General features: G+C 34.6%; 1 protein-coding gene across 1 annotated transcript in view; it reads right to left on the bottom strand.

Moving 5' to 3' along the window:
- The window catches only part of EYS (eyes shut homolog), a 1055438-nt gene that overhangs the window by 568821 nt on the left and 460788 nt on the right, over positions 1–25829 (bottom strand). Inside the window, exon 23 of the mRNA XM_033002767.2 lies at positions 20139–20260. Coding sequence (XP_032858658.1) covers positions 20139–20260 — 122 coding nt within the window. The remainder of the gene's footprint in view (positions 1–20138; positions 20261–25829) is intronic.

The following is a 25829-nucleotide window of genomic DNA, read 5'->3' as shown; positions in this document are numbered from 1 at the left end:
TTTCATTAATGTAAATACCAGGAAGACCTTTTCCATACTAGTGCTTTCTACTTCATGATCCTGAACTGAATCATACAGTTCAGTGCAAATGTAATACTAATCCCCAAGATCCACCTGACTTCTCTAAGGGGTACTGGGCACTGTGTAAGTACTGCACTATCTCAGCCATCATTCGCTATAAAGGAAACAGGGCAAGTGGGTTTATGAGCTTAGGATTCTCTGTCAGACACACAAAATACTATCTCGACCAAACTGCTTTCCTCAAATTTGAAAATACTATCTAACAGTCCAAATAATTCAGGTACTTTTGAAAATTCAATTCCTCTGGTTGGGTATTTTTTAAAACTATGCTATCTTCTTCAATATGATATGCTGTGAAACCCTGCTATTTCAGACACATCTGTATTCCTTTACTAAAAAGTTAGTCTGACAGTGAACAGTTTCACATAAATTTCTCATAGAACTGAAGAAGAAATAGTTTTGAGTGTCTTTTGGTATGTGGATCTGGTAAAGCTTATGTAATTTTAATAATTATAATCAAAATAATATATAGTTATTCCCTCTAGCTTTATGTATTCCTGAGCTCTGAAGCAATACAAATTATAATTGTCTTTTAAAAAGCAGGTGTAATACTGAAGTGTGTCAGATATGTAACTGTAAATTTTCATCATGTTTTACTCAAAGTATGATACCATAAACAGAAAGCTCCACAGTAACTGCTTAATTTTTTCCTTAGTTTTTAACGTTTTCAAAAGCTAGACCTATATTTTTAGAATATATTCCCAATGCACATGTTTAAAAAGCTATTTGTATTTTCTCGTTCTATAGACAGATTGATAAGTCTTTTTCTGATTTTAGATTTCTAAATTAGAAATCAGAAGGCTTAACCCTTTTTCCATAGAAAAACATGAAGTAGAATACAAATAAATGAATAATATCTGCAAATACAATATGCTGAACCCCTTCTGCTTGTTCTTAAAGCTGGAAATAGAAGTGGATATTGACCCCAAACTAGAGAAAGAAGGATTTGGGAGGTACATTGCTGTAAAGAGATAAAAAGTTTATATATCTACTACTATAATAGTGTGTAATTTGTGTGTTTGATGCATACAGAAAAACTTCAGAGGGCTTAGGTAGATTTCATTCCCTTCCAGTTTAATTGGTTCAGCATTTTTGTACTTGTCCTTTGTCTCATTCTTTAGGAAATATTTTCTCTGTATGGTATGCTTTTGTTCTCATAATTCATTGGTCACATTCTTCCTTTTGCTAACAATAACTAAAATTTATTCCTAATATTCTGTGTATTCAGGAACATGGCATAAAGAGAAAAATGTTTTAGAAGGACAAAGAGACAAAATTGTATTTGCTTGTTTTCCAGATATTTCTTCCTTAATCCTCTATTTGAAGCAATGAGTTCACACAATCACAAGGCAATAGTCATCTCAATGAGACAGCAAGCTATATTTCAGCTTTTACTTTAAATTCTATTTCAGTTGCAATGCACTCAGTTCTGGTTTAGGAAACTGAATTTTATGTCCTACAAAGGTTATTTCAACTTTTAACTCCCAATTTTCTAATGTAGAAACTTTTATTTTTCCATTTTTCTAAATCAAAATTAAAAAATACTTCTTATGTCAGACTGGATACAATTTTCAGACTACTGGACCACAGAGGTGAGGTACACAAAGTTCCTTTTCAGATCAGTCAAACTATTTTCATATTTATCTCAAGAAGGATTTTACAGCAAAACCTCCTATCTACAAAGCCAGATGAAATGGCATTGTTTTCTGTTTTGGCTAGGAAACACCAAAATAATTAAAAATAACCACTAAAACTGTCTCTAGAGGACATTCTCATTAGAAAGAAGGTTTCTGTTTTAAAAAGCACAAACTGAATGCTTTGAATACTTTTAATGAAGGAAGACAACGAGTCAAACTGAGCACTATTACTGTCACTCAGGTCATATGGCTTGGAACAAGAAAATACAATATGATTCTTGTTCATAGACCATGACCACATAGAAAACAGTTGGCAATGTACCTTCCCATCAGCCTTACCTCTTGAAACTCCTATTTTAGATGTATCAGTAATTCTTTAAAAATTACCAAAAAAAAAGGTTTTTGTCTTTTGGGAGTGGGTTTTTTTTTTTTTTTTTTTTTTTTACTTCTGCTGTACAGTTTTGGTTATTATATAGGGTTGAAGGAAAAACTACTTACTATGTTCAAGATTTTTAAAACAAATTATAAAAAGATTAAAAACTACCAAACCATCCATTAAAAAAATAGGAACTTCCTTCTCCTAAATTCTGCAAGTTATATCAGTAGGGTATCATAGGCATGTGAAAATTTTGGAATGCAGCTTAGTGGGTGCAGGAAAAAAAGAAGGAAAGATCTGTCTAAATTTTTGTTTAGTGTGTAAAGCAATTTTCTCAGTAGCAGCATTAATTTTTTGAGTTACTGCAGATGCCCATATAGTGTGTCTATGCATTCTGGCATGTGAAGCTGCACTTCTGAGTAACATAATCTATTAAGTAAACCTGCTTTAGGCTTCCTTCTGTTCCTAAGAAAATGCAAAGGGAAAAGGACATACATTCCTTTTTATCTTACCATCTGTTGTCATTAACACAAGAGATGTATTCTTTGACCAAGTGTCCTTCATCCCACACTGGAACAACAACAATCAGTACACCAGCAACAAAATAACTCAAGACTCCATCCAGCAATCTGAGGGAAAATATGTAATTTGTATCCTTTTTAACAGGTTAACTTTAACTTGCTAAACTGCAGTCCAGAATTTTCACATGACTATGATACCCTTCTGATATAAATTGGGGAATTCAAAGAAGGAAGTTCCTACTTTTTTTAAGGGGTGATTCAGTAGTTTTAATTTTTTTATAGTTTGTTTTAAAAATCTTCTCCAAAGATTGAATCTGCCAGAAAGAAAACCCCTCATTTGTGAAAACACAGCATCAGTAAATCAATGCTGTGGTGAACAGTAAATAACGATTCTACCTCCTGTATCTTGGATGGTAGTAATTCACTTTGGTAGAGAAAATAGAAGTATTATTTCATTTTTTCAAGAATCAGAAGGAAAAAGTTGTCATGCTGAATCCAAGAGCCTGATGTTACATAAAGTTAATCTGTTAGAGCTGAGATGTTCAGTAAATCAGCTATCTGGAAGGAGCTGCATCTTTGTAGGATTCCTGAGCAAAAGATTCCATTTCCCTAGTTGCCTGTTTGCTTGTGCTCCTCCATCTTAATTTAATGTCAATCTTTGATGACAAACCTGGCAGTGCTGGGTTTCCTGCTGCACCTGAGAAAACTGATACCTTCAGCATTATTTCCCCTTGCAATCTCTTCCTCTCTACTAGATTTCAGCATAAAGGGCCTAGCTAATATAAAATTTTGTTTAATGCCTGTCCAGGTTTCAGCTGGGATAGAGTTAATTTTCCTCCTAGTAGCTGGTACAGTGCTGTGTTTTAGATGTAGGATAAGAATAAAGTTGATAACACATTGACGTTTTAGTTGTTGATGAGCAGTGCTTACCATAAGTCAAGGACTTTTCAGCTTCTCCTACTGCCCTACAAGCGGAGTCTGGGGGTACAGAACAAGTCTGGAGGGGACACAGCCAGGAGAGCTGACCCAAACTGGCCAAAGGAATTTTCCATACCATAAGACATCATGCTGAACAATAAAACTGGGGGGAAGTTGTCCAGGGAGTGGTAGCCTGCTGTTCGGGTACTGGCTGGGCATCGGTTAGCAGATGGTGAACAATTGCATTGTGCATCACTTGTTTTGTATATTCTTTTATCATTGTTATTATTTTACTGACCTTTTCTGTCCTATTAAACTGTCTTTATTGCAACCCAAAAGTTTTATCTTTTTTTTTTTTTTTTTTTTTTTTCTGATTCCCCCCATCCCACTGTGGAGGGAGAAAACAGCTGTGGTATTTAGCTGCCTGCCAGGTTAAACCACAACAATGCCTTTTTTTAGTTTGTATTGCTTTGACATTTTCTGAGAGTTACAGGTAACTCTTACTGTGTTTTAGTACATTGATTTTGAGACAAGTCCTCTTTGACCTGAGAAAAGTGAAAGAAAGAAGAATGCTGCACTGAAAAAATAAGAGCTATTACCTGCAAACAGGTAACAGCCCCTGCAGGAGAGACATTTGTTACATTTGGAAAGTTTAGCAATGCAACAGTAGTTCTGTCAATTGACCTCAGAGCTCTTCACCTATTATACCAAGATGACACTGATTACAGAAAAGAAAAATGAACTCTTCAGGTTAAGTGCTAACAACAGAAGATACTTTTACTCTAAGGGAGTGAAGAAGATCTTTCCTGGTCTGTTCCTTCCACTACAGGCAACAAAAGAAGACCAAGTAAATGTAATTACAATTGCTAATTTTTGCTAGCAATGATTAGCACAGCAACATGAAGTGGTAGATAGCATGCTACAACTCTGAAATTTTATGAAGCATGAGCAATACAAATCTAACCCTGAGGATAGGTTACTAAGACATTTAGAAAATTTGACATGAAAAATAGTTGAATGTAATGCACACCAATTCAGAAGTTTATGCAAATGACCTCTGCATAATGATTTGAATGGATGAGACAAAGAAACATTTCTCTCACTCATCTTACTGACTGTTTCTGAACTCTGCAAACACTTTTGTCATTTAAGCAAGATGTCTTTTTTTTTTTTCCAATGTACTATGCCTCTTTTTTAACCTACTTTCAGGATTGTCACTTGATCTTTACCTTGGGGTACTCAAGCTCTAGGGAGGTATATCACAGAATGAACTGTGTGTCTGATATCAAAGCACTATCAAATCCAGGAAGGGAAGTAGTGGCATAAAAAAGCATGTCTTTGAACAAACGGATTCATGTTCCATTTAAATAATCTTCCAATTTTTTTTTTTTTTGCATTCCAAATATATAACACATTGAATACTCAATGCCTAGAACCAATTAGGTGCCTGTAAACAAATGGTAACCATGGATAGCTGTGGTATTTAGTATAGCAGAATGCATCAGGTCATCGGGATATTACTTAACCACAAGTACCAACATTTATAGATTTTAAGAGCACTATTCGAGCATTTTCAACACTCAGCAGTAGTCAACTATACATCAAAGTTTATTTGATGAATCATTTAGCATGTGAACAACTCTCATAATGTTAATTTCTATGCAGATCACCTAACACAGGCCTTGAAGTTTGCCTAAGAATTATTTAAGTAAACCCATTAAATATTTTATAAAGGAGTACCACAACTTCCAAGCATATAAACAATAGGAAAAGAGCAAAAGTAAGCACTTTTAAGTTCAACTCAGAGAGTCTTTCTCTATGTTAAATATATATATATTTATATATATATGCTGTTCAAATACTACAGTCACAAGGTGAGGTATATACTTCCTACTACCAATTCTGTTACAAAACAAAATTCAACTTGTCATGTTCTGGCAACCAGTATTTCAAAAATAACTTTGTCCTTAAAAGGACTATTGTTCTGATATAAAGCTACAAATGCAAACAACAAAAATTATTTTAAGTTACCTGTCATGTATACTGTAATATAAACATTCCAACTTTCTACTATGGCTGTCTCAGTTATTTCAATAGAACAAACCTATGAACATTTTATGACTGCCCCTTCCAGAAAGAGAATGAACAAGCCTAAGAGACAGACATAACAATACTTATGGATGCTCACAGAGAGGTGTGACTTTTGTATTTGTGCTCCCTTTTCTCCACTTGTGACCTTCAAAGACAAAGACTTCCTATTATAACTGTGATAGATTTTTTTTCACACATCCAAACTGGCATTTGGCGGAAGCAAATATGATAATTACAGATTCTGCATTCGTCTGGTTGTTATTGTTGAAGAGTGAGCACTGCTTTATAAAGGACCTCTAATAGTGTACTGTCTGTAGTACTTGCAGTTTAATAAACTTTCCTATAATACTTATATTGATCTAACAAAACACAATAGTTTAAATCCCAGACAAATCTAAAAAGAGAACTAAAATATGATTACCCATAGAAACTAGTGGTGGGGAAGATGATGTTGATTTTCTAACTATGTATTATGTACAGTTTACTTAAACTAGAACGATTTCACATAATTTGTACAAGTGTACATATATTTAATATTGAACTATCAAAATACGCGATCATTTCAAAGATGCAACTGCTTTAGCTAAATAATTCATAATTTTCAAATACATATTTTCTAAACATACAATTATACTCCTCTCCAAAACCAATTTTGTAGTTGCTATTACAATCTTTTTTTAAGAAAATATATTTTTTAAAAGCATTACACTAATTTATTTTGCCACATCTTAAATGGAAAAACAAACAAAAAAACAGAACAGAACTCTCTTTCGTTTTACTTCCATTAGCTATAAGCAATATACTGCCAGTTTCACAAATGCTAGATTTTACTCTATTCTGTTAATAATCTAGCAGAATTCTTTTTCACAGGTTATCTTTATCATCACGATGCCCTAATGATAATAATATAATCTACTCATCTAAGGTATCTGAGCACCACCAATGCAAATCAATGCTGTCTGTACTGTTTGGCATAACTAAAACATATTCACTTACACTACAACTAAATATATAGTCAGGCATCATTTTCTTCCTCTTATCTCCCAAAACAGAGAACATGCTGTCTGAAAATTAGACTTATATTGTTAGCAATAAGGAAATTGTGACTGTTATTGTCTAAAAGTCTTTATTGCAAAATAAAATGCCTCATAATTGAAGATGAAACTGTGCTTTTGTTTTGGCTGGAAATTTACTTCAGTACAAAATAAACACAGGTAATATCTTGACATCAAAACTGACACAATTCATTAACAAAAATTTTGACTCTTAACCACTACAGAATTTCTTTAAGAAGGTAAGTAGAAGGAGTAATACCTATGAAACCGATGAAACATGTAGGTTTTACTATTGACCTTTCAAATCAAAGGAAAAAAATACAGATTTTATAGTAAAGCAAATGGGGATCTACATCCTGTTCTTTTATGTGAAAGTGTTTATTACCCATTCTCCATGGTTCAACAGGATGTGATGTCAATATCAATGCCCATAATCCTTTCTAGATTTTCTTCCTTTGTGCATGTTAGACATTTTTGATGCATGAAATATCTAATCTTTATCTAACAATGACAGATGGTTTTCCCATTCATTTCTAATGAGCCATTTTTAAAGTGTCAGCACCATTTTGTTTGTTTGTTTATTTGTTTGTTTAAACTTCTTAATTTACTAAGGCTTCCTGAATTAAAAAATGAGAATGTGCTTATAGGAAACTGTTAAATGAAGGGCAAAAGAACAAGCAAAACCAAGTCTATAATGAATCATCTGCAACAGAAGCATTATAACAGATTTGGATTAGAAATAATGAGGTAGTGAAGTTTGTCTTGAAAACCTTTTCAGGGATTCCTTTGTTCATTACCTATCTTATTTCTATCCATTCTAGTTTCAATTCTCACACCCACCCTCTGCAAAGAATACTTAGTGGTGGCAGCATTTTTGTTATTGCTCAGAACTGTATCTACAGAAGACAAGCCATTAAATTTCAATTTTAATATAATTGCTATATAACCGGATGGGGGGATGACTTTCATTGAAGATCTGTCAGGCAGGAAAACGCCAAGTATGAAAACTTACATATTCACTTTAAGGTAACCATAGATAGGTAATGTTAAAATAAATAATTTTTTAAAAAAATAATAAAAGAAATAGTGCTAGCTGTTATCATTTGCATTGAAGGGCATTTTTTTGCTCTATAATTTTTGTTTATTAGACCAAATTTCATGAGCACACAACTTTCTATCTCTCTTGCACTTCTCCTTAATCTTTATCCACTCTTTCATCCAGCACTTTAGCTTGTATACCTGCCTTCTAATGTATCTCTTCTAATGCATCTTATATTCAAACTTGAATAGGAATATTCTCATACGGTCCAAACTGTTTTTTCAAACCTCCTCTTCCTTCACCACAGTGCTTTTGAGCAAAATCTGAATTAATTTGTTGAATAGTTCTTTTTTTTTAAAAAAGCAACTCCATGTGGTTTTCTAACCCAGTTTTGACAAACTCCTGCAGAGTAAATTCTTCCACCTCTGCAAAACTATTTGACTACCACTATTTTTAATCTTCCCTCATCCTTAGATTCAAATAATTTTTATGTCTTTTATGCACCAGAGTACTGAATTCACCTGTTTATACACACATCAGGCTGCAAAGTGTGTGCTTGTATAGTTTTAAAATTGGTCCTTGCAGATGACTACTAGATTTCTCCTTTGGCCCTAAATCATAGTGTCCTTCCAATAGCATATGTCTAATTTTCCATGGATTTTCTCTTCAGCAGCGACCTTGAAATCAAGGAGCTTAGGTCTGAGAAAAGACAAGAGGTACCTCAATGTCTGTAAGAATTTACCCTAAAGCTTTTCCTCAAAAAGGAAAGGGTATTCAGTCTGATCATTCTCCACACCCTGTCAGTGCAGGGATGAGAATTGATGTGTCAGTATTTCTTCTCCAAACCCATTACAAATTATGGCAACCTATGCTTAGAGAAACTGGCACATCCATCCCACCCCATATCATCTGTGCAAGAAAAAATGAAAAGGAAGTTTACCTCCATGCTTTCTTTCTGCGTTTTCACTTCAGTCACCAGAGAAATGAAACACAACAGAAACACAGTTCAATCTTTCTTCTTTAGCCCTTTTCTTCATGTTTATCTTTTAAATGTTTCCACACAGAACTTACCACCAGAAATTGTTGAATGAATGCCACTTTTATGCATGTAGTCCACTATTTTTATTCTTAGCTTTAATAATTACATGTATGATAAACATCTTAGTTTATAGGCATATATGAACATTGTCATTTAAAAATGTCAGAATCCAAAAATACATACCAGAACTGAAAAACTGCAAATATGAAATTGGATGTATTTCACATACAATAAACATAGGAGTATAGTGAATTTAAAAGAGATTTGGAGTGCAGACTAACAGGTGTATATGTTTATGTACACTTTTGCCCAATTTTACTGTCAAAATCACATACTTAGGCCCAAACTTTGAGGGATCTATGCATATAAACATACAAAAATTCTGGATGATCACAGAAAGAAATAGAAATGCACAAAATCACTGAGATTGGAAGGGACCTCTGGAAGTCTTCTAGTTCAACCTCCCTGCTCAAAGAAGGGTAAGCTACATCAGGCTGCTCAGGACCTTGTCCAGTTGCATTTTGGCATTTTGGCTGTCTCCAAGGATGGACACTCCACAACCTTTCTGGTAAACCTGTTCCAGCATTCAATCACCTTAACAGTAAAATAAGATTTTTCTTACACTTAAAAGGACTTTCCTGTATTTCAGTTTGTGTCTATTGCCTCTTCTCCTTTGACTAGGCATCACTGAGTCTGGTTGTGTCTTCTCTATCTGTGCCCAATCCCTTTTCCCCTCCTCAGTATTATACACATTGGTCCTGCTAAGCCTTCTCTTCTCCAGGCTAAACAGTCTCAGCTCTTTCTGAGTTTCTTCATATGGTGGTGTTTCTGTCCCTGGATCACCTTAATGGCCTTTCCTGGACTCTCTTTAGTTTATCCATGCCTCTCTTGTACTAGGGAGCCCAGAAGAGGCCACAGAACTCCAGATGTGTATTACAAGTGATGAGTAGAGTGGAAGGATCACCTCCCTCAACCTGATGTTGATGTTCTTCCTAATGCAGCCCAGGATGATGCTGGCCTTCTTTACTGACCTTGTGGGTACACCACCACTCACCAATCATCAGCTGGTCTTTGTGCCTGGCAGTTCAACCAATTTTGTCTATGAGGACGTTACGATAAATAGTGTCTAAAGTCTTGCTAAAGTTAAGATAAGCAACATCCACGGCTCTCTATTATCTGTCAAGCCAGTCATCTCATTGAATGCTATTGTCAGGCATGCTTTCCTCTTTGTAAATCCATGTCCTCAATCAGCTTCTCCATCACATGTGTGGAAATGGTGTCAAGGATTATTTGGTCCATCACCTTCCCAGGGACTAGGATGAGGCTGACTGGTCAACAGGTTCCCAGATTCTCCTTCTTGACTTTCTTTAAGATATCAGTGACATTTTCCATTTCCTGTCCTTTATTTTTCCTCCTTTTTCCCTTCCATTCTTTGCTATATTTCCATTTTCTGTCTCTCTTCCAATCCTCAGGAACCTCTCCCAGTAATCAAGATCTTTTAAAGGTAATGGAGAGTGGTCTCACAATGACATCAGCCAGCTCCCTCAGGACTCGATTTATCCTATCAGGGTCCTGCAGCAGGGAGTCTCCCAGTACAAACACTAATTCTTGCCTCCTTGTGCTGCCTTATGTCTCAGGTTCAGCTGATTTGGATGCTTCACTGGACAGAGCTTCTGGTCTCTCCTCTGTTACCAGGTCACTAAACCTACTCTGTAGTTGCAGAACTGCATCTAGGACAGGAGCCCTCATCCTGTTGTTGATGTTACAAATTCCAGCCTTAATCATCACTGGAGTCTCCATTTCCAAACCTCCTAAGCACAGAATGCCTGGTCCTCCTCCACTTGGTTAATGTTCCTGTATCTGTAAGATCTTGGAGAATATTATGCTGTTCTCATAATCTCTGAAGCTGCAGTCTGCTGACTGCCTCATGCAGCTCATTTATTTGGCAGCACAAATCCTCCTCCAGCACACAAGTACCTCCTGAAGGCAAGCACGCTATATCCTCTGGTTGCAGCCTCAGCAAGAGGCCCCAGACATCTCTGCAGTGCCAGGCCTGCAGAACTGCATCCCCACTGAGGAGCTCAGACTGGTTTGAAGTCTCTAATGTGCTGATGTAGTTGCTCCTGTGGATGATCAGACATAGCGTTCTCTAGTGTCTTCCTACCTAAGTACACAGTGTCCTCAATAGAGTTTCTGGTGCCAGTCTACACTACTGCCTCTGTGGACTGTGCTCTAGGCTTGGTAGTTACATATACTCTTTCTAGCATTTGCTGAAACGATGCTTGTCTGTCCCTAATGAGGAGTTAGTTGGAAACAAAAAGCTCAGAGTCCCCATCAATCAAGAAAAGTTGACAACAAAACTTGTGGGAAACTGCTACAACTTACTAGCAGTCCCAGCCTCCTGTAGATATCCCTTCCCAGGAGCAGCAGGCACCCTGAAGATCCTCAAATTGTTCACAACAGTCCTCTGATGACCCCAGAAGTAGTTCCCAGAAAATCTAATGTATCTAAAGCCAGAGCCCAGAAACTGCTGTGCAAACTGCTCATCTCTTAGTTGTGTTCATGTATTTGTACATTATTTACTCTGAAAGTATTTAACTGACCTTCAGCAATTATGAGTTTGGATAACTTTTATATCACATTTCATGCACTCTCAAAGCTATGCCTCAGGTATTTCATTATTTTAGAAACTGTTTTGTACTCCCTCCATTTAATCTGTGAGTTCATCAAATGATCATCTCATGTCTCTTTTGGTGTCTGTAACCAAAAGTTATTATAAAACATCTATTTAAAATATGTTGCCTAATAATTAAATAAACCAGGAAGAGCGATTCTAATGTTCAGGAAGGAAAAGTTGATGGGCTGGTTTCAGGGGAGGTATTTTCCAGGTACTTGCTGAGTGTTGTTTTAAATTTCATGTTTCATTGGGATTTTGAATAAAACTGCCACTGTCCTTTCAGAAAAAAACTGTTGAATATTGGCCAAAATATGCTCTAAAGGTTGCAAAATATCAGTGACTTTTTAGTTTATGTTACTGAGATGCACAGCAATATTTTGTTATTTGCCTAAGGCAACAAAAACCTTAAAGCTGATCTCATACACTGCAGTAGAACAAGCAGCACACTACACATTTCCAGTTCTTAGAAGTATTACCAGAGATGAGACTATAAAACAGTTGTTATCTTTGGAGGAAACACTTGTTTGCGCTTTCACAAATTTCTTTAGCTGATTCATTAGTAAATCTCCTGACTGTCCATGTAATCTTTTGAAGACGGTTTTGAGTAAAAGCCATATACATAACTTGGTACTAGGATGTAAAAAAACCCTTATTGTCAGGACTAAAGATAACTTATAAGCACATCAGACAAATGTTTTGGGAAATGTCTCTGAGGCAAGAGAGGAAGAGCTGGCCCCGAAGAAATGCCAGCTAATAAGCCAGATGCTGCTTGAAAAAAAAATGTTCCAGAGTTTGGCATCTGGGACCATTAAATGCCAAGCTGGTCCCCATCTGTGGGAAAAGCTGTTTATTGCTTCTGGGGGAGAAAAAGTAAGAAAGAGTATAGCAGTAGTTTAAAGGAGTGCCAGTAAAAACAGAAGGCAGATTGAACTCAGCATTCAAATCATAATCGTATCACAATTTACTTTTGAATTCCACAATAATTTAAAATTAATTCATTTAGAAATAAGCATATCTTAAAAATATACTGCATAAATACGCATGCGTTTACTTATGGATCTTTAAGTTATTCACCCATCCCTAGTTTAGGAAAGACCTGCTTAAACAACTTAGCACAGAACAATTCTTGCATAGTTCTGAGAAAATGCAGAGGCTGTTTTTAACTTTCCTTTTCCAAATAAACCCTCTCCAGAAAGGAAAAAAAAAAAAAAAAAAAAAAAAAAAAGAGCAAAACGCAAAACAGTATGCTGCTTTTCTGTAACAGTACTATAATTAAAGTTCGTGGTATGCATAACACTGATTACATTCTAATAACATAAGACTGGTACTTTTTTAAGAACTCAGCACAGGTAGATAACAGTTACACTAATGAAAAACTATTTTTTATTCTGACAAGAAGATGTGGCTTCAAATGCTAAAAGGCAAAGAAGGGAACTGAAGTGCAAGATGTTGTATTTGGGAATGGACTGAGAATGTAACAGGAAGAATACAGAATAAGTCTAACTCCGGTTGACTGTATGGTTACCCAAATAGTCAACTGGCATAAATTATTATCTAAGTAAAGATGAAGAAAGATGATAGTAGCATGATTACTAATTGAAGAAACATTGCTAAGGAAGACCAGCACAGTTTGAGCTGAGTTCTGAAATTACCCAAAAGACCCTCTATTACAAAGACTACTTACTACTTCAAATGCAGTCTAAACGGAGGTAGGAAAACCAAGGCCTCTTAAAGGACAGGATAAACAACAGAAGAGTTTAAATGAAGACCATTTAAATACAAACAACATTTTTGCACATTATCCATAATTTCTTGCAAATCCTTAAGGAACTTAACCTTCATATTTAAAGGTGACATTGGCATTTACCAGCTTTTTTCTTTGCAAAGTTAGTGGGAAAGAGTGCCAGAGTCAATTCTGAAAAGAAAAAGCTAGCTCCTATAATAGAAGCATACAAATAAAATTACAATACTATCTACATTTTTTTACTGAGTACCTACTTGTGACCCAGTCATAATGTTATATAAAACTCAGATCTATGTCATATGTAGCCAAAGAGGACCACTGCATCCAAAAAAGTGTGCTTAGAAGCAGACTAAAGGAACCATATCTAATATTAATACCAAATATAAGCACACTAAAATAGCATAACTGGAGAAAATGAATAAATATTTAATAATACTGTAACATCACTTGTAGTATTTTGTAATACAACTAGTCCTAAATATATAAGTAATATCCATAACTGTGAAGGGGCAGATGGAGACCTGTGATATAGCTGCACAAATAGGATGTAAAAAACTTATGCCAGAACTAAAATCTAAAGGATAAGAATGAGCAGGCAGGAAAGATGTTTGTCTCTGCAAAAATAAGTGAAACAAGGGGTCCTGATTCCAAAAGTAAGATATCAAGGGCAGATAAGATCACACTTTTCTTTTGGAGAAGGAGACAGGAAGCATAAAACATTGATGATAAGTGAGGAAAGATAGAGAAAAAAGAAGACAGACCACGGTGGATGCTGTTTTCCTCACTGAATCACTCTAAGGACTGACTACCTTGACCTAAGCAACTAAGAACCATCAACAGCCAGAGTCAGCAGTGCTAACTAAATGTCATTAGTTCCACAGTATTGCATGATTATATAAAAATAAATGATAAATAAATATACAAATACATATAAATTGTTAAATAAATCTAATATTAGTTTTTAAATTTACTAATGGTAAGGACTAATGGTGTTGTACATGCAGTGATAATAATTAACAACAATTAAGAATTAACCTTTGGCAATGTGTAATGTTAATGAATATCAGCAATCCAGTGAAGAATCATTCTGAAGTTTGGAACTTAAATGGTTTGTCAGCCTTTTTAAATATTCCCATCACAGAGATCACTAATTTCTTAACTGATATATGCATCTATATATTCATTTGCAGCAAACTTATCTTTAATGAAGTTACAATGAAAGGAATTTATACTTTATAGTATAGTCATAGTAAGTAGAGATTCTGGATAGTCCTCTGGTGCTAAGGACTGGCAATGTCAGACTGACTAACAGAGTTAACATGAGTCCCAATCAGTGAATCAAGATACTGTAAAGATGACTATTCTGTATTTTTTTTAAGTTTTTTTTAAAAAGGAAAATGTTAAAAAAAAAAAAATGTAACGAATAAAAAGTATAAACTGTAGGTATAAAAATAGAACTGGACTTCACTTTAAACAGAGATTATAAAATGGTACCTTAGTGGTTGGATTTAACTGCTGATAAAGGATAATTTTTCTCTACTGAAGCAAACACTGCAACTGTTATAAAAATATAAAATCAATAGCTAGCAGAAGGAAATACACTTAAATAAGTCTAATTTAATGTTTAGTATGGACAAGTCCATTGATATGTTATAAAAAAAAAAAAAAAAACAAAACAAAAAACAAAAAACAAACCAGCAACAACATGCCATCTTTATAACAACCTCAACAATGAATACTGACAAAATGTCAAATAGCATGAATTTTACTTTGGAAAGACACTTGGTTAACTCTCCAGGTTTTAACATCATAATGATTATGGGCAAGTTACAAACTATTCTACATCGTTAGAAACATTGGTTCATCCATAAAACTATGTTGCCTACTATTTTGTGGGAAGTTGAAGAGATTTTCCCTTAAAGTTTCCCTGTAAGTTTTCTCTGAAAGTGTGTCTTCCCTGTAAGACACAAGGGCTTTAATTAGTGTTTGATGTGATTAGGGCAAAACCTCAGAAGTATCAGGAGAGATGATACAATAGGATAGAGAAGAAATAGGGAATTCAGCTTATAATAGATGCATCTGTCTATAACTATTCAGAGACATTATTCAAGAGATTTTGCTATCATGAGAATTAGTGAGGTTCACAGCCTACTGGAAATATATGTATGAAACTACTCTAAATTAATTTCTTTGTTGTGTCATGTCCCAAACTGACAAGTGAGAAAGGAAGAAAATAAATTTCTTAGTTTATCAGCTGAACAAAATTTAACTGGAATGAAAAAGGAATTAACATATTTGTTGGTGACATGGACAAAGGGACTGAGTGCACCCTCAGCAAGGTAGCCAATGACATCAAGCTGTATGCTACGGTTGACATGCTGGAAGGAAGGGATACCATCCAGAGGGACCTTGACAGGCTTGAGAGGTGGGCCTGTGCAAACCTCATAAAGTTCAACAAGGCCAAGTGCAGGGTCCTGCACATGGGTTGGGGCAATCCTAAGCACAAATATAGGCTGGTCAATGAGTTGCTTGAAAGCAGCCACGCTGAGAAGGACTTGGGGGTGTTGGCTGGTGAGTAGTTCAACATGACCCAGCAATGTGTGCTGGCAGCCCAGAAAGCCAAAAGTACTGTGGGCTGCATCAAGTGTGACCAGCAGGTTGAGGGAGGTGATTCTTCCCCTTTACTCCACTCTCTTGAGACCTCAGAGCTGTGTCCAGCTCTGGGGCCTTGTGAGGAACCGAAGAGGTTAATGTCTCAAATATTCCTCGATGCAGAAAGCCTCAAGGACAAGTTGTGGCCTTTGTGGTTAGTCTAAGGAACAAACTATGTGCCTAGGGAAGCGCAGAGTGCATGAAAGGGTTCACGGTTCCACTCCCTTGCATTTGTATTGCCAAGCTCCCTAGATGAACCTCAAAGAGGGGACATGTAGACTGAGTAAAGCCATATGTTCAGGTTAATGCCTACACTTTAATTTAGGAGCTTGATAAATGATGTACGCCTTACCAACGATTATATCCTTAAAGAAAATCTAGAAGACTAATAAGAGAGAAGTATCTGGCACCAGATGGAGCCAAAAGCTGGATAATTGCCCAAAACCTAAAAACTGGGGGAAAAGTAAAGGTGTCAGGGGGAGACCATGGCCACTGACTCAACTGGATAAATGAATTAATGCAACCCATCCTCCCACAATGCATGTGTAGAACCCATACTCCACTTTTTCCTTGCCTCTCATGCAAATGAATTTGTGGAATATCTGACTCTCTTTGTCTAGTATACAGTTCAGATGATAAGATGAATTTAAAAGACACCAGAGAATGTTGCTGGGTGCGCACCCATCACCAAGATTACCGGACCTGAGACAATACTGGAACCTGGAGTGGTGGTCTGGTTTCTTTGACAATCTTTCTTTCTCTTCCTTTCCTTTTACTTCTTTTCTGTCTCATAGATTTATCAATAAGAGCCCACATCACTTACTATGCTTTCCAAGTTTAAGTTGCTTCTACCACAAATAAAACATATTAACTGGTCATTTGGTGTCATTTCACCTTAATTTAACCTGAGGGGATCATGAAACATTTACGGCGCCCTGGTCTGCCAGTCTGGGTTGTAACAGGTAAGGGGGAATGGTTTTCAACTGCAAGAGGGTAGATTTAGATTAGATGTAAGGAAGAGATTCTTTGTTGTGAGGGTGGTGAGACACTGGAACAGGTTGCCCAGAGAAGTTGTAGATGGTCCCTCCATGGAAATGTTCAAGGCCAGGTTGGATGGGACTTTGAGCAGCATCATCTAGTGTAAGGTGTCCCTTCCAACCCAAAACCATTCCAGGATTTGATGATTCTATGATGAAATATGTAACAAATTATTCACATTTAAGAATTCAAGCTTAACTGTTGATTCAGTATCTTTCTTAATCTAAACCGCATCCTGATTTTTTAAAATAAAAATACGCAATTGAGGTGGTTTTTTTTGTGTTGTTGTGGTTTTGTTTTTTTTTTTTTTTTTTTCCGTCAACATGTAATTTATTTTCCTATAATGGAATCTGTATAGAAAAGCACTCAGTTCTGGTATACTTCAGTTTTAGCAGCAAGTTTTCATATCAAGGTGCAAAAATGAGTACACAAGTTAAATAAATGAGAAATTTTAAATTAATAGTTATAGTTTGTATTATTATTCTCATTATTACATATTTGAAACCTGGCACAAAAATGCTTCCTTCTGCATTATATTCATATCTTGGTTTTCTTTTTGTATAGAAAAAGATATTTTTTATACTGTTGCACATTAAATTACCTAGTTTTTCAAGAACTGATACTTTCAGGTGAATTTAGAATTATATAAGAAAAAGGAAACTAATGAGTATTATCAAAGGCATAAGAGAAAGCTATGTTATCAGTCCTTTACATTAATTTAAGCTAGTAGTGGTATCAAGTACCAGTAGTGGTGGGTCCAGATTCAGAGACATTCAGAAAATTCTGAATATTATTGCCAACAGCTATGCTTACACCAGGAAAATAAACAGTGCCAGAACACAACTACAGGCAAAGAAAATGCATTGTCTATCATTGTTGTATTCTCAAAGCAGTTCATGGCTTGGCTTTGATCCAGACCAACTAGTTCTTGTCCAAAACAATACTTTTGCACAGCTCAAGAATGCCAGTGATCTTTTCTATTAGGCAGTTGGAATCCAGTTATCCAGTTTCAAAGGCTCTGTTTAATTTTAAAGACATGGCTGGATGTCCTCAGAATCAGATATTAGTCACTGCCATTGCTTAGCTACAACTAGATCAACACTTTGTCATGTTGCTATAGTTTTTAAGAGAAAAGTGTTAAAAAAGGTAATAGAAACCAACACTTTACTAAGTAAGAGTAATTGTGAAAAAAAAAAAAAGCAGAATGTCTTTTAAAATCTGTGAGTATAAACTAGAAGAACTCTAATGATTGAAATGAAATTGCTTTAGAATATACAACAAAAACATTGGTCTAGACTAATTTTCCTTGTGATTGCCAAGTCTTAAACTCCCAGTTTCAACTACAGGTATCTCTGAAGTTGTTTTTGTTTGATTTATCATGACCCTTGTATATGATGTTTCAATAATACATCTAATTTGCCTGCTCTGTTATGTCAACTAGGACAAATAACTCTGAGGAAAAATATGTGTGGTGATTACTGTTCAATCCAATTCCCTTGTAAACATTTTCTGCAACAGTTCACTATTTGCCAAATCCAAAAATAAGTACTTTTTGAGCATTTTTTTTCTCATTAAACAATAGGGATTCCTTGGATTTGCTCATATATAGTTGACCCATCTATGAACAAAATCAGGAGAATCCATGTTACCTTCTGCAATAAAGGTAATGCTTCCTGAGACTGAAAAAATAAGTAAAATGTAGGGACAGGTAATGATACATGGTTGCAAAATATTCATGCACCTTAAGAATGCTGAAACCATACATTTGCCTATACAATCTATTTTATCATGCAAGAATTCAAACTGCCATAATAAAACAAATAATCAGACATAAACAGTATGCAGTTATATTTTTTTTGTTAGTAGATTGCAAATAAATACAAACTTCACAAAAATAAGTACTGCAAAATGAAAAAAACTCTTTAACAAATTATGTCCCTACAGACTTAAAAAGCTGAAAAAAAAGTAATTAAAATAATTTTAACAGATTTTCTCAACCTCTCTAGGCTCTTCTTTTTCTGTTTTTGGACTGAAAATGTTTTACCAAAATAGGATATCTAATATGATATAAAAATGCAGTTCTAGGATAATGTAAAGTATGTCAGTTAAATTCTGAACATAAACTAATGCAAAAAAATTATATTGTATATATTGTATTACATATTATATTTATTATATATTATATTATATTATATTATATTATATTATATTATATTATATTATATTATATTATATTATATTATATTATATTATTATATATTATATTATATTATATTATATTATATTATATTATATTATATTATATTATATTATATTATATTATATTATATTATTATATTATATTTATTATATTATATTATATTATATTATATTATATTATATTATATTATATTATATTATATTATATTATATTATATTATATTATATTATATTATATATATTTTTAAACTTAGTTAAATTTATCTTTGGGTATTTGTGGAATTGTTTGTTTTCAGCTATGGAAGGTTTTCTTTCTGATTATTTTCTATATTATCAGGATTATAATCACTGTACAACAACTAGACTGTGTAGTGTATACAGTTATTCTACTGTGTTCTTTATGCAGCTATATCAGTATCTACTAAGAATTTACATTCATATACAGGATTGTTCTAGTATTGACATTATAATATAGGTAAACCCTGGTGACAACAGAAGCTGACTGCCAGGTTGTTCACAGAGTCCTTGTCCTTATAATACTGAAAGAAAATAATTTTTAAATGCATAAAATAAAGATTGGGGTTTAATTTAAAAATAATATGGTTAGTGTCAGATCCTCATGCTTTCTCTCAGTGTGACTGTAAATTTTAGTTAAATTACTATTTTGTTGTCATTTTAAGCCACAAGGTGGCAGCAATGATATAAGCTCTTCCTCTGGTACTGTACAACTATTTCCACTCCTACTACTTTTACTCTTAAAGTATCTCTTGTGCTTACAAGGCATATATGACATAAAGATATCCTATATTTTCTTTGATAAAATACAGTTCCAGATAAGATTACTTGCTAAGTGTTTTGAATTGATTAATTTTTTAAATTTTCCATCTAAAATTAATTATGTCTGCTGACTTCAAATGAAAGTGCAGTGAATCAGTGTATCCATGACACAGGTTGTTTGCTCATTTGTGTAATAACATTCAATTTCTCAAGCTGAGAAATAAATTAATAACTGGACACATAAGTCTGTCATTCATGGAACATAATCATATAGTGAGAAGATGCAATGCTTACCGATAGCTGTTGAAAAGATCCATGCAGGTGGCATTGTTTTTACAAGGTTCTGAATTACATTCATTTGATTCATTTTCACAAAATGTTCCTTCCCATCCAGGCAAGCAAACACATTGGTATGTCTGCAATGTATTAAGTAAAATAAATAAACTGTTATTTTTTATATTTTTGATACAATTACAACAGGTGTTATTACTGATCGTTGTCCATTTTTTGGTCTTCTAATAGGTGCTTCAGCATTTCAAAAGTTGACATTTTTATAAATACATTAATAATTTGACCTACTAATATGATGAAAAAAGAGGATATGAGGTAGGTATGCAACATTACTTATTGTCTACCTTTTTGCATAATCAACTTGTGTACCTCAAATCCTTTACTACCTCTTCCTCCCTCCTTCAAGTTTTTCTAATAAAAGGTACTACCTTTCCTACAAAACAACTTTGCTTAGATATTACATTGATGTTCTCAAAACACAAGTATTTACAATCCTCTGAGTTGTACTGTTCAGCATGCAGTCCAAACAGGACTCAATATAAAATTATTATGGCAATTCTCAGTATTTTATAACTATCCAATTTACTTAACCCCTTTCATATGAAATTGTGCATCAATATCTAAATTAAGCAGTACTAGACAATTCGTGAGATAAGAAATACTGTCTCCAATGCAGTGTGTTAGATAGAATACAGGGTGTATTAGGTAGTAATTCAGATAGCATAAATACAAGCCTTCTAGTCATCTGGTGATCACATTAAATATACTAATGATCAGGTGTTATGAGTGCTAAATTTCTGACTGATTAAACTGAATAAAACTTCAGAAGTGTGTATATCTACCTCAAAATGACATATATTATAGGGCATTATTCATCACACTGCAAAGCTATTATATCAAGTTGTAACCACACTCCAGTATTATATCCAGCTTCAAAGTTATCCAGTGTCTGCATGCACTGCGGTGTTTGACATAGACTTACAGAAGTGAAAAGCATAAAGTATCTCATTCCTGCTTATGTCATGAAAGATGAACATTTGCTGAACTGATTATTAATTAGAAAGGGGGCAACAGTGCAAACATGGTCATTCAGCAGAAGTTTTAATTGCTTCCTTTGTAACATGCTTGCTTCTAACAAGTCTTCTTTCTACCAAAAGTTAGGAAACACTTTAATAGTAAGCATGAATAATGTGAATTATTTAATTACTTGCCAAACCTTGCAACAGCTTTCAGGGTAGATTTTAAAGCCTATTAAAATCCATGTAAATTGGAAGCCATTATCAGACAGCAAAGAAATTTTAGGAGTTTTTTTAAAGGCTGAGTGCGTAAATAAACTGCCATTGTACAATGATCAAATGTGTAACATACGAGCACTGTGGCATCTACACGTGCTTAAAGCCTGCAAATCATATTGCTGTATTTTAGCTGTTTTGTTACTGAATCTGCACTTTGGAAACCAACAGAGACAATTGTATGTCAAAGGGATGTGTGCTATGAACTTTTACATTAACAGTAAAGAGAAATTACTTAATTTCTTAATATAGTTTAAAAATACAAGTTAAACATCAGAACTCCAAAGGAAATGCATACTGGGAACACAGACACTTCTGTAATGATACTCTTACCCTCTACTGCCAAATTAAAAGCTTAGAGTATTTTACTGGAACAGAGATAACAGAATATGAAAGAAAGGAAGTTAATGGTTTAAAGTCAAGATCAGTATGATCATCCTGATGTGTCACATAGAGTAGAACAGCTCCACTGATTCCAGTAATTAAAATGAAATTATTTACATGTATATTTTACTATAGCTGGTCAGATCAACTTTTATGCCACTCAATCTATACAGAGCATATTTGTGATGTGTGTATTTCTCAACTGCATTTTATTTGTTTTGTGCTCATATTAACTAACACAGTTTCTATACTTGCTTGGGACACACCCATGATTTCTGTAACGTGGATTTTCCAAACCTGCTGAGATAAATTTTAAAAGTCAGAAAATAAAATTGAAGGGTATCTTTCTGAATTAAGATAGGGCATTTTGACAAATATGAAATGTCAGTAACTTAGTTACAGGGCAAAATAAGACAACAGAAAAATAATTGTATGAAATTAGGTTGGACATTCAAGATTAGCTTAATATATACTGATCAGTTAACTATGTATTCTAGTCAAAAAAAAAAAAGTAACAATTTGTCCTTTGTGTTTTACATAAATAAGGCTATTGCATGCAACTAAATACAACTTGCAACCTGTGGACTCCATCTGTCAAAAAAGACAAAAATCCCCCTTAATTGGTAGTCTACTGTTACTGCTCTGTACTCCTGAACTCAGGCTCAAGAACTGCAAAATATTTTCTCTGAAGAGAGAAGAAAACTAGCAGCATGAGCCCAAGAAGCAGGAAATATTTCAAGTGACAGTAAAGCAATTCTTAATATAAGAGACAGAAAGATTTTGTTAAAATATTTTGTATTTTTTAAATATGATACTGAGAGATGAACTTGGAAAGAGAAAATAATTTTCTGAGAATTGTACCAGGGAAAGAAAAAAGAAAATATATTTGAGACAAATTATGTTACTAGCCCACATGTTAATGTTTTCTATTACATCACAGCCACACCCAAATGAGTTATTTAATTTATCTTAAAAAACTTGGAAAGTTTTTCTGAGATTTACTCAATTCTCTGCATACTTATCAGTGCCATGAATACAAGTGTTAGAATTAAAAAAAAAAAAAAAGATTTTGTGCTACAAACACAAAATCCAAAAGTGGGGACTATTAATCCATACACACAAGTAACTATTAGACACTTCTTAAAAACTGTTCTATTGTCAGTTTAGGTTCTCACATAAATTGGGAATGTGAGATAATGACTTACTTCCAAAAAAATCTTCCCAAAATGGATTACAAAATTAGAAGTGAAAGAGGCTGCCAACAGTTTTGTTTAGAAAACAGCAGTATTTTTTCTGGTCTCACTAAAAACATCTATCAATCAGCTACTGAAATTCTATGCTTTGCAGATTTCTCATCACATGAGAATTGTCACATCAAGCACAAAACATTATATATATATCCTATATAGCTGCAGTATAAGTAAATAAAAAATCTAATATATTTTTTAATCTCTGTAGATCTACAGTAACTGAAGGTGCCATGTTACAGTAAATTATATATAAGTATAGGTAGATAAAAAAGGTAGTGATAGACATAAGACTTTGCAGAGAAGGACCTTTGGGGTCCTGGTGGACACCAAGTTGGACACAAACCAGTAATGCACCCTTGCAGCAAATAAGGCTAATGGTGTCCTGGGCTGCATTAGGAGGAGTGCTGCCAGCAGGCTGAGAGAGGTGATCCTTCCCCTCTGCTCAGCACTGGAGAGGCCATACCTGGGGTGCTGGGTCCAGGTCTGGACTCCTCAGTACAAGAGAGAGATGGAGCTACTGGAAAGAGTCCAGTGAAGGGCCAATAACATGATTTAACAGATTGGATCATCCCTCATATGAGGAAAGGTTGAGAGAGGTGGGATTGTCAGCCAGGGCTTAGTGTGCACTGAACAACATAAAATGACAGGGAGCTCCACAGTGAAAAGTATGCAGTGAATCAAGCAAGAGACTGGAGGAATAGGATTTTATACCTATTTATGTATTTATTCCCCTTTATTTATTGTAATTATGTATTACTATCCATTGCAGACAGATTAAAATAAATGGTACCTTTGAGTTCCTCCAAATCATCTTTTGTTTGTCCCCTAAAGAACACAATAAATGTATAACTATCACCATAATTATTCCTTGTACATAGCTTTCCCTTGTACAATATATGGCATGGTATTTATATGAAGAGTGGGTTTTACCAGCTATACATAGGGTCAGAAACTGTAATTTTTTAAAATCTCCTGTATAAATACCCAGAATGATATATATACATTAACTTATCTTTATCCAATTAACTGTGTGAGTGGTAAGAAAGTGTTATTTAAGACCATTTGCATATTTTCCATTCCCCAGAACTGTAAATGAAGAATTAATCATTTCCTTAAGCCCTAATCAATGTTACTTTACTGGAAAATGGCATCTGAACATCTGGCAAATAGAAACTACAATGAAAAAGGTTCATCACACAAACAAGGATCTGAATTATGAACACGGTAAATCTTCAAGCCTGTACTTTGCATGTGTAGGTTGAGCAGAATTTTTACCATACAGATATATGCTCCAGGTAGTTTTCCCATGTACAGAGCAAAGTTTCAATGGAAGTAACTTAATTTTTAAAGATATTATGGTGTTGGGGCATTTTTGGGGGGTGCTACAGTTTTTAAGGTACAGAAAGGATAAAAAATACCTTTCCTGGAAATAGAAACACACAAATGTAAGTGTAGAAATCTTCTTTTGTTCTGCGTATTCCAAGTTCTTCTGTGAGACCATGTTTCTTGTGGTGCAACTCTTTTTCCATTAAGGCCAAGCAGAATGAGCAGAATGAGCATTTCATAAGACCAATTATCACTGACACATAATGGGAGATGCACTCCAGCAAGGAACTTGAGGTTTGCCTTTGAGTTGTTTGGGCTTTTTTTTCCACCTGAAAAATTATGGTCTTTTTGCCTCTGCAGAAAACTTTTAATCACAAAATTCTGTTCTGTTGTAAGCAGGGCTTTTTCCTACAGAAAACCTTCATGAAACATAATTTTGTTAGTGATAACACCAGTTCATTTAACCTTGTGAAATAAATGTGAACATAAAAATATAAGCATCTGTGAAATCATATTTGCAATTGCCCTAAACCATATTCAGTTCCTAACTTTATGCAGCCTTTTTTTGTTAATTTAAGGGTCTTTTCTGAGTTTCTACTTTAAGGGTTCACTTTTAAATTATTATTGATTTAACCATTTATATAACCATAGATATTCACTAACAAAATTAGATTGTTCCTAGTTCTCATTATGACTTATTTTTTTCATTATGCAAGTGTGTTTGCATTTATATCCTAAATAAGAAAACTTTTTTAAAAAAATATATATTATTAAAAAAAAAAAAAAAGAGGATGCCTGTTCATCTTCAGTTGGTTTAACCCTTACTTTAGCTTTTACTAAAGAAAACCAAGCTAAAACAAGATCTATAAAGAGTGAACTCCTAGTAACTACATTACCTTTCAGCATTCTGGTAACTAGTTATTTACATGTTTTTCACAGGATATGAAAACAGTGAATGTATTAATAGCATTGCTCCATAAGTGAAAGAAAAATTGACTTCTGAGACATGAAGAAAATCTTCAAATGGCCCTGTTTTTCCTAGTCAGAAAGACATACATGTGTCGTGGTTTAGATAAGGGAAGTGGCAGCGCTGACTGCACCCCCCATTCCCTGCCCTCGTGCCACTGGGGGAGGAGGTAGAGATATCGGGAGCAGAACTGAGCCTGGGAAGAAGGGAGGGGTGGGGGGAAGGTGTTCTCAAGATGTGGTAATGCTTCTCACTGTCCTACTCTGTTATGTGTTGTTAGTGTCTGTAATAAATGTATATTCTTTTTTTTCTTCCCCTAATGAGTCTGCCTTTTGCTCATGACCATAAAGGGGAATTTTCTCCCCATCCCAGTCCTATCTCAGACCCCAAGACTGGCTCTCTGTCCCTTCTCATTGCCGGAGGGGAAGGGAGAGAGAGCTGCTGCATTGTGGTTGGCTGCCAACCAGGCCTAAAC

This window comes from Tyto alba, unplaced genomic scaffold (genome assembly GCF_018691265.1).
Source record: "Tyto alba isolate M040663 unplaced genomic scaffold, T.alba_DEE_v4.0 Super-Scaffold_40, whole genome shotgun sequence".
Taxonomy (NCBI): Eukaryota; Metazoa; Chordata; class Aves; order Strigiformes; family Tytonidae; genus Tyto; species Tyto alba.
The sequence above is the reverse complement of the archived record's forward strand: the minus strand, read 5'-3'. Positions and strand labels throughout refer to the sequence as shown.